The sequence below is a fragment of the Martes martes genome (assembly GCF_963455335.1).
Source record: "Martes martes genome assembly, chromosome: 10".
In the NCBI taxonomy this organism is placed as follows: domain Eukaryota; kingdom Metazoa; phylum Chordata; class Mammalia; order Carnivora; family Mustelidae; genus Martes; species Martes martes.
In genome coordinates, this window is record NC_137898.1 from 19,928,401 (window position 1) to 19,941,415 (window position 13,015).

The 13,015-nt window shown below is 61.4% G+C and overlaps 1 protein-coding gene across 1 annotated transcript; it reads left to right on the forward strand.

Moving 5' to 3' along the window:
• Nucleotides 1-4,035: 4,035 nt before the first annotated feature.
• On the forward strand, nucleotides 4,036-11,833 carry PEX16 (peroxisomal biogenesis factor 16). Its single transcript, XM_080817785.1, has 11 exons — nucleotides 4,036-4,434; nucleotides 4,637-4,672; nucleotides 5,477-5,553; nucleotides 5,856-5,989; nucleotides 6,126-6,226; nucleotides 6,970-7,050; nucleotides 7,136-7,291; nucleotides 7,396-7,468; nucleotides 7,624-7,743; nucleotides 9,462-9,526; nucleotides 10,125-11,833. Exons 1-11 carry the CDS (start codon nucleotides 4,323-4,325, stop codon nucleotides 10,181-10,183), a joined length of 1,014 nt encoding a protein of 337 aa, XP_080673911.1. The 5' UTR covers nucleotides 4,036-4,322; the 3' UTR covers nucleotides 10,184-11,833.
• Nucleotides 11,834-13,015: the final 1,182 nt, after the last annotated feature.

Below are 13,015 nucleotides of genomic sequence, written 5' to 3' on the forward strand. Positions count from 1 at the left end.
GGCTGAGCCCAAAGGGGCGGGGAGACCCCGGAGGTTGCGGGGTGGCTGGCCCCGCCCTCCGCCCCGGCATCCGACGCTCCCCACAAAGCGCGGGAGGAACCCGGGGAACCCCCAGGATGGCTGGAGGGAGCGGGGGCAGCCACCCAGGAAGGCACGGTCCCCGCCACCTGCCCTGAGCCCATCCCCCTCTTCCAGCTCTGAGGCCCCATCTCCTTCCCTTAACCTCCCATCGGGGGAGGGGCCCGTGACCCCGGGCCCGGGATCAAAGGGACGGCCGGGTTAAGGCGGAAGGAGTGGAATGCGAGGCCTCGAGGGTCCGGGACACCTGCTCTGGCCGAGCCCTGCCCAAGCGCTGCGGAGCACCTGGAGCTCCCGGGCCGCCCCACCCCCATTCATTTCTGGTAACACGGACAAAGCCGCCTTGCGAAGATCGACTCCTGCCCGGGAGCTGGCGAGGGGCCTCCCTGACGCGGGGACCGGGATTCCCCACCCTTGCCTAGACCTGCGCCTTGTGACTGGGGCTGGGACTGGATCTCTGACTCGGCCCCACCTCGCACCCCGCAGCCGACCGCAGTCCGACCTCGGCCCTGGAGGGAGCGGTGGGCGCTCTGGCCCGTGAAGGAGAACAGTCACGGCTGGCTGAGCGCACATCCGTGCCAGGCCCGGTGCTGTGGTTTGCCGAGCCTCGTCTCGGTTAACCCTCCCCTCGGTCCTGTGACGCAGGCGTTATTCTCCCGAGGAGGGAAGTGACCTGTTCCAACACCCAGACCCCTTCCTAGGCTCTTCCCTGAAGGCAAAGTGTCCCCGCTGCTCTACTCTAAGGCTTCCTGCCCGGGGACTTGCCCCTGGTGTTCCTTCTGCCTGGATTCCACCAGGTTGCCTACCCCCACCCCCACCCCCCACCCCCGAAGGCGGACTCCTGCTTCCACCTCCCTTGGTTTATTTTATTCCTAGCCCTCCTGGAAGTTGACCTCGTGGACCTGTTTATAGTGGTCTCCCCGCCTAGAAGAAGGCTGCTCCTGGGCCTGGAGCTTTGTCTATCTTGTCCTGTGCTGGGCCCGGGAGCCCAGCCAGGGTACAGCACCCACGGAGCACTAAGTCGGTGCTGAAAGGGGATGGAATGCCCCAGGCCTCTCTGCCAGCCTGGTTAGCGCAACTTCACCTGTGAAAATGTGGGCCAGGGGCACCTGGGTGGCTCAGTGGGTTAAGCCTCTGCCTTCGGCTGGGGTCATGATCTCAGGGGGTCCTGGGATCGAGCCCCACATCGGGCTCTCTGCTCAGCGGGGACCCTGCTTCCCCCGCTCTGCCTGCCTCTCTGCCTACTTGTGATCTCTCTGTGTTAAATAAATAAAATATTTAAAAGAAAAAAAAAAAAAGGAAATGAGGGCCTGGGAGATCCTAACCCAAAAGAAGCTGTGGAAAGCAGTCCAGCATGAGACCCTCTCAAGTCTCCTCCTTCAAGACGCCGGGATACCTTTCTCTGGGAGAAGGGGGTTTTCCAGGAAGGTCCAGTTTGGGACGCCTGGGTCACGGTTGCCATGGAGACTGATGGTGGCTCCCTGCACATCTGGGAATTAAAAGGAGATGGGGAGGCAGAGGCTATCCTGGTGCGTGGAACTTTGAGCCTTCAGCCCCTCTGGCCCTCATCTCTAGCCTGAAGCTGGAGTACAGGTGGAAAATTCCTCCCCAAGCCCCTCAACAGAGACTGGGGATGGGAGTGGAGGGTGGGTAATGTGAGCGAGAGGGTAGAACACACAGTCAGGGCCTGGCCAGGGAGTGCGACAGGAGCTGGGGCGGCAGAACTTAACCGTGACTGGCCCCAGCCCTCGCTTAACCTCACCACTCAAGGGAAACTGCTTGCTGAGACCCTTCCTGGCCTCCGAGAGGTTGCTCTGGGGCAGAGGGTGTGGGAGACAGGTATGGCCATATGAAAGGGCAGTCTTCTAGGCCTGAAACCTCGTTTGACCCAGCTCTGCCCAGGACTTTGCTGTGTGACCTTAGCCCGGTCAGGCCCCCTCTCTGGGCCTCAGTGACCTCCTCTGTACTGGTTAGACTGGTCTAGCTCTCTTCTGTGGCTCAGGGCCGACCGATGGGAGGTTCTGGCCCAACTTGCCCAGAGGCCCTTCCATCCCAGCCAGGTGACCAATGCCAGGCAGAGGGACCCAGCAGGGAGGGGCTTTGCTGAGTACCTCCTCCACACATGGCCACTCTTTGTTTCTGGGACCTAATCAGGCCAGAGATCTGGAGAGGAAATTCGGACAACCCTGCTGCTTCCCAAGTGGCTGGGCCGGCTCTCCTCTCCCAGTCCTGCAGGGAAGGTGGAGAAACAGAGGCTAGTGCCCCTCACTCTGTCTGGGGGATGCTGCTGCTCTGTCCTCCACACCTTTTCTCCCCAGAACCACAGGCCCGTCAGCCCTGCGAGTATCACAGAAACTTCATACTCCCCATCCTGTCCTCACTTTCTCCGCGGATGCAGAGGGAGAGACTGGAGGAGTGCCCACTGGTGAGGTTCGGGAACAGGTTCCTTAAGATGGTGGGGTACAGGGAGGAAAGGAGAAAGAGCACCACACTGAATGCCCTGAGCCCTGGTCTTAACCCCAGCAGCTAGCTAGATTCATGACCATGTGGCCTTCATGACCACGTGTGTCACTGCCCTTGCTGGGCTGTGGGCAGTGGGAGAGAGGGCACTGCTGTGGGAGACGCACATTGTGGTCCATTTGGCCAATGCCACACCACATGACCTGGAACAAGTCCTTTCCCCTACTGGGGCCTCTTATTCCCCATCTGTGAAAAAGAGTTCACACCTAGCAGGCAAGGTTGCCAGAAAGAGTGGTCTAGGAGTAAGCCTGGCATCCAGGAGGTGGTGAGACACCGTGTTGATGATGCCTACGACTGCCCCCTCTGTTCTCCAAGAACTTTAGCCTCTCCTGAGGCCCCTGGACACATCTCCCTGGGTCATCATTGCTTGGCACGAGTAGGGAGGGCAGCTGTGTTTCCCCACCTGATATAGAAGAAAACTAAGCTGGACAGGAGGGTGAGGGAGTGGGGAGGTCTAGGAGGGGCTGTGGCTTCCTAGTGAGGTGTGTTGTTGAAGCCGCCTAGGCTCTGTGTGTGGTCAGACTACAGCAAGATTCGTATGTGGCTGGGCGCTCTTAAGCAGATCCTTTCCACACCTGCTGATAATATTCCGTAGAGGGAATCAGGTAAAACAACGTGTTACTACTTTCAGGGTTCCCTGAACCAGCTAGCCCGGTCCCCAGAGGCTCAGACCCTTGACCCCACCCAGGCCCCGCCCCTTTCCCCACAGCCAATCAGTGGCGGCCTCCCCGGAGCGTCAGATGCCCTGCCTCTGGCGGCTCCTGTCCCGCCACAGCCTCTTTCAGGGAGGCCGCCCGTTTTGGGAAGATTCCCAGTATTCTCGCCCGTCCGTTGGGGAGCAGCTGAGGACCGGGAGGTGCATCCGAGGGCCGAAGAGCGCTCTGAGATTGAGCCGGAGTTCAAGGACCAAGGCTCCCCTCAAACCATTTTACAGATGGGAAAACTCGAGACCCAGAGAAGGGAAGCACTCGACCAAGTCACTCCAAGCCAAGAACCGAATGCGGAAACAGAGTTTTCTCCGCGAGGATGGGTCAGCACGCCCGCACAGTGCATGCGGGAGCTGTGGCCGAAGCCCAGCACTAACAGTGGCTGGCCAGGGATCGAGACTGCGTGGAAGGCTGGATTCTTCCTTGCCTCGGTTTCCCCAGCACTACCTCTGGTGGGGGTCGGGAGACAAGGCAGGTGGCTAAAAGGGCGCCTGCCAGGACTCTCCCCGCGCCTCCTCAAGTCTGATCGAAATTCCTTTAGCAAGCTACTTCCACGCCCCTTAAAATACGGTCCTCCCGTTCGAGCCTCTCGGCGTTCTATTGGAAAGACTCCAAGGTCCTAGTCCATTCTCTAGAATGAACTGCTCAGACTACCGCGGGAGCTTTCCTGGAACTGCTAACTGCGCAGGCGCAAGGGCCGCCCACCCGGAAGGCGGAAGAACCGGGTCCCGACGCCGCTGGGAGGGTCGGGAGGAGAGTGTGTTAACCAATGACCTGAAGGAGCAGGGAGGGCGGGATCAGGCCCGCAGTTGCTAAGCGCTACCCTGGAGGGTGGTGATTTAGGCAATGGGGTGAAGGGTGGTTCAACGGCCCTTCACGTCATTATCCTTCTGGCCCTCGGAAGTTAAGCAACGAAGAGGCGGGCCTAGGACCGGAAGCAGGAAGGAGGGCGCAGGAAGCAGGGTGTTGCAGCTGGTCGTGCGGTCGGTCCGTGAGTCTATCCGTCCCGAGGGCAGGATGGAGAAACTGCGGCTTCTGAGCCTCCGCTACCAGGAGTACGTGACTCGTCACCCGGCCGCCACGGCCCAGCTGGAGACTGCAGTGCGGGGCCTCAGTTACCTGCTGGCAGGTGCTACCCTGACCTTTGCCCCAGCCCTTAGGGGCTCTGACCCCTGACCCCCACTGGCCCCTTCCCTTCGGAGTCAGGGTAGTGATCGCTGTGCTTGAGAAGTTCCGTCCAGGTTCCCGTCGGGCATAGGGAGGGGACGTCTGCGCCCGAAGCCGCAGGCTGAGGCGAATGCTCACCGTCGCCTCCTGTGCCTTCTCCCCAGGTCGCTTCTCCGATTCGCACGAGCTGTCAGAGCTGGGTGAGCGGGGTTCTGGGGTGGGTGGGGGGCGGCGAGGCTTCCCAGAGCGGGGACCACCCCGGTCCGCAGTCCTAGGTTTTCCGTTACATGGTCCTGTGCTGAATCGGACACAGTTCCAGAGTCCACTGTCTTGACGTCTTCCCCCCCACCCCCCAATAGACCAGAGACAAATCTGGGGACCTTGACTGGTCGGGCCACTGACCCAAGTATCTTGCCTGACTTTGCCCAGTTAATCCTCCCTGTAGTCATAGGAGGTGGGTAGTGTAACTGTCCTCAGTGTCCAGTTAAAAGGGCAGTTCAGTGAGGTTAGGGGACAGCTACCGATGATCCCAGAGGCAGGATTCAAGCCCAGATTTCTCCCCTTCGAGAAGCCTCAGACTGTAACTGCCTCAGTCGTGTTTGCCCAGGGAGCAGGGGAGGTGGAACTGGAGCTGCCTCTGCAGGGGGTAGGGGGGGAGCAGGCAGGCTGGCTGCAGAGAGAGGAGGCCAGGAGGGAAGAGCACCCATCCATGGCTGTGAGAGCGAGGGGCAGTTCTGGGCAGCCGGCCAACCAGGGCTCTGGGGCAGGGCATTCACTGCTTTGTCACAGAGATCAAACCATCCCTTCATGTTCCAGCCACTCACATGAAATCTTACCGGGGAGCGCAGAGCTCTGAGGAAGTGGGTGGGGAGGCGGGTTGGTTTCCACACAGTCTGGGGCAGGAGGAGTAGAGCAGGTAACAGGTGATCCCTGCAGCTTTGGGGAGAAGGGGTGGGTGGTGAGGCTGCAGGACCAGCCCCTGAGGCCACACCTCTCCCTCTCAGTGTACTCTGCCTCTAACCTGCTCGTGCTGCTTAATGATGGGATCCTGCGGAGAGCGCTCCGGAAAAAGTTGCCTGTGGTGAGAATTCTGGCAGGAGCTGAGGGCCGGAAGCTTTGGGACTCGGGAGTGAAGCAGTGCCCTGCGTGTGTAGCATGTTACCGTCTCAGTGTGAGACATGCCCACCTCTCCTGAGGTTCAGGCCGTCTCATCAGGGGAGGGGTCGAGTTGTTAGTGCCCCTGTCTCAGATGAAGAGACTGAGTTTCAGAGGCGTAGGGCAGCCTCTGCCCCCTGGAGAACTCAGGCCTACACGGGTAGTCTTAGGGGGAGGGCCTGGGACTGGTCCCCCCAGCCCTGACCTCTTGGCCTGGGGTCCTTGCAGTCTCTGTCCCAGCAGAAGCTGCTGACATGGCTGAGCGTGCTGGAGTGCGTGGAAGTGTTCATGGAGATGGGGGCCGCCAAGGTGTGGGGTGAAGTGGGCCGTTGGCTCGTCATCGCCCTCATCCAGCTAGCCAAGTACGTTGGGACTGGGGAGGGCTGGTCCTGGGTGGAGGTGACTCAGGCCAGCAGTTCGGATGGGGTTCACCAGAGCACCCCTGACCCCCTGCTGGCTAGCCATCGCCCCCGCAGCCCTGTCATACTCCCAACCCAGGGCTGTCCTGCGGATGTTCCTGCTGATCTGGTTCAAGGCTGGCCTCCAGACCTCACCCCCCATCGTTCCGCTGGACAGGGAGACCCAGGCACGGCCCCCTGGTAAGCTGTTGCCACTCTCTGGAGTGGCCTGGCACATGGAACTAATTCGTGGGTTTCGAGCAGGCCGGTGGGAGTGGCGTGTTGTCTGTTTAGGGAGCACATCTATTCCCAGCTGTTCAGTTTGCTCTCATTCCCCTGTACTGTACAGAGGAAAGAAAGAAGGATGAGGCTAGGGGCAAAATCAGAACTTGAACTCAGGACTCCTGGCGCCAGAGTCTTCATTCTTTTTTGTGGGTGGCAGGAACGAGGGACAGCATGAATGGGAGACAGAGGTCCTGCCAACCATGGGCCTTGTTCTGTATCTCAAGTGCCACAGTTGTGTGAGGCTGGGTACCCGGCAGATCTGTCCCTTCGGGGCTTCGGACTCCTTACCGGTTGGCCTGATGCCTCTGGCCCTCCATGGGGACCGTTCTTTGCTTCTCCTGGTCATATTGAAAGCAAAGGCCTGAGAAGGCCTGGGCCCTCCCCTCCTTCCCTCCCTCCCTCCAGTCCCCGGGGAGGTCTGGCTTCTTGGCTGGCTCCCCTGCCACAGTGATGCCGCACTTTCCCCAGGCCGGGAAGGGTGCTGACCCCACAACGCTGGCAACTGCGTCCTGCCTCAGCTGCTGCCTCGGTCCAGGCTTGTCCACGCTCACCCGTTCTCCCCTCAGCCCCCCAGGAGCGTTCACAGCACGCATGTTCTCCACAGGCTCTGCTGGAAACGTGGCCCTCTGACAGTATGGCCTTCTGTCTGTCCCTGCTAGATGGTGACCAGAGCGCTGGCAGCCAGGAGCAGTCATACGTGGGGAAACGGTCAAACCGAGTGGTACGAACCCTCCAGAACAGTAAGTGTAGGATGTTGTGGCTCGGGCGCCTCAGGGCTGAGGTCAGCCCGGGCCTGACTGCTCAGCCGCGACCCTTGTGTTCTAGCCCCATCCCTGCACTCGAGGCACTGGGGAGCCCCCCAGCAGCGGGAGGGACGGCAGCAACAGCAGCAGCACGAGGAGCTGAGTGTCACCCCCACGCCTCTGGGCCTGCAGGAGACCATCGCAGAGTCCTTGTACATCGCCCGGCCCCTGCTGCACTGTATCCTCAGCCCACGGCTGGCCAGCCCTGCAGGGCGGGCCGATGGGGAGCAGGGGGTGGGGTGGGCCATGTGCCGGAGACCTCCTTGACACCATGGCCGTCAGTGCTCAGCCTGGGCCTGTGGGGTCAGCGGTCGTGGACACCCTGGCTCCTCTCTGGGATCATGGATGTGACTAGGTGAGCCCGGGCCTGCCTAGGGAGACCACTCCCTCTGCTGGGTTTTGTGCTGCAGACCTGTCTCCACTGGAGCAGATGGGGGGGTTCCTCCCCCGATGCTGGCCGGGGCCCCCTTCCCCGTTGCTGGCCCTGACCACGTTCCCTCCTGCCCCCAGCCTGAGCCTCCTGAGCGACAGGAAGGGCCTGAGCCGGAGGGAGCGGCTGGAGCTGCGGCGACGGACCATCTTGCTGCTCTACTACCTGCTGCGCTCCCCATTCTACGACCGCTTCTCCGAGTGAGGACGGGCCCCAGGAGGGGCGAGACCAACCCTCGGCCTGGCCTGGCTGCACCCAGTGCCTTGGGGTGTTCAGGCCCCTGGCCCAGCCCTGGGCGTGCAGGACTCGGGCAGGGACGGAGTGCTGAGGGCGGGGCCGTGGGGATGGTGTGGGGGGCGGGCTTTCTTCCTGTTGAGTGGTTTGGAGCCCCACGTTGCAGAGAGGCCCTTGAAGTTCACAAACTGGGCGCCTTAAACCGAGCCGCCCAGCTGGCCTGTGGCAGAGCCAGGGGCCACCGCCATGCTCTCTCTCAGCCTGTCCCTACCTTGCCCGGCCCCTGCTCTGTCTCCTTTGAGGGCCCAGAGCTTCCGGCCTTAGCCAGGCTCAGAGGACCCACTGGCGGCAAGTGGGGGGTGGCTTGGGACCAAGTGCCCCAAGGTCTGCCGGGTGACTGCCTGAGGTGTGACTGCGATCTGAGGAGGGGGTCCCTGTACGGTGACGGGGGCCAGGAGACAGACCGGAGGCTCCCATCTTAGTAAGTCCTCTGCTGGAAGACTGCAGTCGTACCCGGAATCACGTTTCCTGCTAGGACTGCACAGCCTCTGTTTGGGTTTGGTTTGCTTTGTTTCTGAGGCAATAGGAAGTGAGTTTGGGCCGCACTTAATGCCACCTCGTGAGAACAGCTGGGCCTGGCTGTCCCTGTTTCCAGCGAAGTTTGCAGGCTCACAAGCTACTAAAGTCAAACCCTATTCCCTGCTCTGAAGGAATATTCCAGAGACTTACGTGGACCATATGAGCTCCCCCCACAGACGGTCTGCCCTTGCAGAGGAAGCGTAGCCCCAGGATCTCGGAACTGAGGCATCTCGAGGCAACCATACGGGCAGAGGTGGCCCCATAGGCGGCGAGCCTCTAGTGTGGCTCCTGCTGAGCAGACCAGCCTGTACACCTATGTACCAGCCTACACACCCTTACAGCAGTGGCTCAGACTAGAAAGGTCTAGAAACTTGCCAGAGAAATTCCTGTTTCCCCAGAGGACAGGGAGTGGGCTGCTGAGCAGCTCTGGGGCACAGGCTGTATGGGGAGCCTCCTGTCCTTCCTGTCAGAGACCGAGTGTCATCTCTGGGGCCAGGCTGCCTTCCAGTTGTGTGACCTTGGGCAAGTTACTGAATCTCTCCGTGCCTCATCTGAACGACGGGGACATGATCGTGCCCGCCTCAAAGGGTTGTGGGAGGCCTTCTGTGACCCCAGACATACGGGAGTGCTTGGTACAGAATCACTCAACAGATGCCGAGTCTTGTCATCATTTCTCTTGTTACCATCCCCGGCACTGTCGTGTCACCCCAGGTCCTCCCATGGGAAAGCACCATCTCTTAAAAAAAACAAATAAGGCCTTGGCCTTGGCCCCTTCCTCTGAGTGTGCCCCCCTCAAGGGGCCTGGTCACTCGACATTGGCTCATGAGGTTTCAGTGTGGCTCAGCTTGTGGTTCACGGGGCTTCTCGAAGGTGGGGCTGTCCTTCCTTCTGGGCCCTCAGCATCCGTGTGCTGGGACTGGCCCATGTGCGGTGCCCCAGGAGTGCGTTGGCTCAGGAGAAGGAAGGGCAGGACGAGGGAGGAGTGTGTGTGGTGCCGCGAGTAAGGCCCAGTCCGGAGCTGAGCTGTGGGCGGTCCAGGCCTGTGGCCGGGGTCATAGGCACCCAGACCCCCTACTCAGCCTGCTTCCTGCTCATGTCTCTGCAGGGCGAGGATCCTCTTCCTGCTCCAGCTGCTGGCAGACCACGTTCCGGGTGTTGGCCTGGTGGCAAGTAAGTGCGGGATGGGGGTGTGATGATTACGGAGTGTCACGGGTCTGTCCAGTGGCCCGTGTCCTTGACTATTGTCTCTTTATCTCCTTGTCATTTGATTCTTGACACAGGAGAGGGAGCCCAGAGGTCAGGTTGGGCGGGTGACAGCTCCTGGGCAGGGCCAGGCTGGCCTGTAGAGCCTCAGGGGTGGCTGGAAGGGGGTGTCCTGTCCTGGGAGAAGTGTAGGGCCACCCTGGGTTGTCAGCCTTAGCTGCCCCGGGACCCCGGAGCCATATACTGCTGGCTTCTCTGGGGCTTTCTGGTGCCCACCAGGCTGTTCGGAGCTCTCCCCTCAGCAGAGAGGCCATCAGTGTCCACAGTGGGACCAGCCCCATGGCTTCTTGAAGCCTGAGGGTCTTTTTGCAAAGGGGACAAAGGTCGCTGCTGCTGCTGCTTTCCTAGGGGCAGGCAGGTGGGAGAGTCTGTGGGGCTGGTGGCCCAGCAGATGTGAGCAGCCGGGCTGGGGCTGCTGCGGCTGAGAAGGGCTTCAGGTAGAGCGGAGTCAGGTTGGGACCAGATTGGAGTCCAGCCCTCAGCCCCGAACTCCCTCTCGTTGCAGGGCCGCTCATGGATTACCTGCCTGCCTGGCAGAAAATTTATTTCTACAGTTGGGGCTGACCTATCCCAGGAGTGGGTGCAGGGAGGGGCGGGGTGCCCCAGCCACTCAGTCCCCCAGGGCCCCTTCACCCTAATAAACTGACTCTGGCAGCGAGCCCGCCTGTGGCGTCTCCATCCCGCTGCCCGGCGCTCCTGGCACCCCCATCAGCAGCCGGGCCACCCAAGCACCTCCCGAACATCTCTGGCCACGGAGCCATTGCTTCCTGCCCCTCATCCCTGGGCTGAGAAGCCTCCGTTGGGACGGGGACCTGGGCTTCTCCGGCCACAGAGAGCTGGGATCTGGTCTCTGCAAGCGTGGGAAGCTGCTGGCCATGGCAGCTGCAGAGGTTAATCCCACACCTCTGTTCCCGGTCCCTGATGACAATAGACAAGGCCCAGCTGGGCAGGTGGTGACAGCTGCCCGTCTGGCCTCTGGCCAGAGCCTCTGTCTGCCCCCTCCCTGTGGGGCTCTGTTGCTCCAGCCTGCCAGTCTCTCTGTGCCGGAGCCTGGTGAATGGTGGGCCCAGCTTGGTTCGGTGACCCCTAGAGCCCCCAGCCCCCATTTGATGGCGGGAGGTTTTCTCCCATAGGCACCAGCCAGCCATGGGACCATTGCTGGGGGCAGGTGTCAGAGGGGCTCAGAGCCTGAGCGGGTGCAGGTTCAGGAGTGTGAGCTGGGGTCTCCATGCATGCTCCCTGCCAGCTCCCTGGAGGCCATGTCTCCCAGAGCTACACACACACACACACACACACACACACGCACGCACGCACGCACACTGCTGGGGAAGGTGCAACTGCCCAGACCGAGCAACTGCAGCCTGGCTGATCTGCCTGGCCCATCCCCTTCCCAGCCACCACCCCTGTCCCCTGTGAACAGACTGTCCTCTCCTGCTGCCGTGTCTAGCCCAATGAGCCGCCCTCTGAGTTCCAAGGGCTCCATCTGCACCAGCCTCTACCCTGCCTCACTTCCTCTGTCACTCTGGGGGGAGCCATGGTGGCGGGGGGCCAGCCTTCCTCCACGCCCCCTCCGCCCCCCAGTGCCTTTGGGAAGGCATATCCAGGTCCAGGACTGGAGGGTGAAGGGACAAGCCCTTCAGGGGGGTCACAGCTTGGGGCCCTGACTGTTGCCGGGCACGTGCCCTGTAAAGTGGGGTCTGGCCCGGGGCTGTCCATGCAGCAGGAGAGCAGGCCTCCCCGCCGGGCACTCACCCACCAGTGGAGACACGGAAATGAGGCACGCGGGGCGTGAGAACAGGTAGGAGCAGGTCTCTGAGGAAGGCTGGGTCCAAGGTGGGCGAGTGGAGGACGGACGCCTGTGGAGGGCACACCTGTCAGGGAGGCCTCTGTTCTAGCAGGGGTGACCCTGCGTCAGTGCCCTGCAGGCCTCGGCTGGGAAACAACGTTGTGCACAGCGAGTCGCAAGAAACTCAGACCTGCGTCTGGAAGGCAGCTGGAAGGGGAGCATTTTAAACTTCATCCCTGGGACGCCTGGGTGGCTCAGTCAGTGAAGCATCTGCTGCCTTCGGCTCAGGTCCTGATCCCGGAGTTCCAGAATCAAATCCCGCATCGGGATCAAGTAGGAGTCCTTCATCAGGCTCCCTGCTCAGCAGGGGTCTGCCTCTCTCTCTGCCCCTCACTGTGTTCATGCTCTCTCTCAAATAAAAACTTGCTAAAAAAGATACACCTCACCCCAGCGGCCTGGTGCAGGGGCTCCCATTGGGTAGTGCTGGAGGCTGAGCACAGGGACACGGTGGCAGAATCCTCCAGCAGTGGATGGGCCCGGATTCAGGCAGGCTCGGGAGTGGGTGTGGCTAGAGAGGGAGATGGTGGCATCTTAGAGGCAAGGAGGGTGAGGGACGAGGGACTGAGTTGGGCAAAGTGTCCAGAACTGTGGGTTCCCAGCCATGGTGAGAACAGAGGACGGGGACCCAGGCTTGTTGAGGGACAGCTGTGTCCAGGACACAGAAAGGGAGATGACCACTGAGCAGTTAGCGTGTGGGCTCAGAGCACACAGGGACAGTCTGAAGGAGATGCCAGCACTTGTCACCCTGGGGGGTACTGAGGACCAGGAGCCAGGGATGTCCCTCTCCCGGCCTTGGGCACATGGGCAGTTACGGGTGCGGCGCTGGACCCCCAGAAGGTCTGCTAAGAAGCGACGGGGTTCCCAAAGTGCAGAACCCTGCTCAGCCCTCGGGTTCTGAGTGCACAGGTCTGGAGTGGGCCGGGGGGTTCAGAGTTGAGCTTGGGCTGCACGCTCCGATGGGCTGGGCAGGAAACCAAGGGGGGGCCCGCAGCCCTGCCCCGGCCAGGAGGAGCCCAGCTCCGTGCTAGCACATTGCATTTATTCATTCAACAAATCTTTATTGAGCATCCACTGGCTGTGGCTGGGGATCCTGCCGCAAACAAAACCAGTCTCTACCCTTGGGAAGCTTCCACTCTAGGGAGGAGGCTTTGCCACTGACTCAAAATCCCTCTGTCCAGCCTCAGGGGTGGTGGCAGGGCTCGGGGAGCCCCAGGGCCGGGCTGTTGGAAGCTTTGGGGAACTGGGGGGGGGTCTCTTAGAGCAGCCGACCCCCCACCCCCGGGGCTGAATGGCCTGCTCGGTGCTCTCTGGCTGGAGGATGGTCCTGGCGTCACTGAGGGGGGGACAGGGTGGTGGCAGCAGGAGGCCGGGGCGGTGGAGTGGGAACGGCTGGGGCTCTCCGCGTGACCTCTCCTGCGAGCCACTCCTTGGGCACCTAGGTATGCAGCTTACCTGAGAGACGAGAAGGCGGCCCAGACTGTGACATGGCCACCTTGCAGGAGGCAAGGTGGGGCTATGAGTGGAGATCAGACACCAAAAATCTATGCCCT

Bases quoted from the DNA above. Each gene is read 5' to 3' on its own strand.
- PEX16 (XM_080817785.1), top strand. From the start codon at position 4,323: ATGGAGAAACTGCGGCTTCTGAGCCTCCGCTACCAGGAGTACGTGACT. The intron at 5,990-6,125 runs GTACGTTGGGAC...CTCCCAACCCAG, and splicing joins GCCCTCATCCAGCTAGCCAA to GGCTGTCCTGCGGATGTTCC. The intron at 7,469-7,623 runs GTGAGCCCGGGC...TCCTGCCCCCAG, and splicing joins GGGATCATGGATGTGACTAG to CCTGAGCCTCCTGAGCGACA.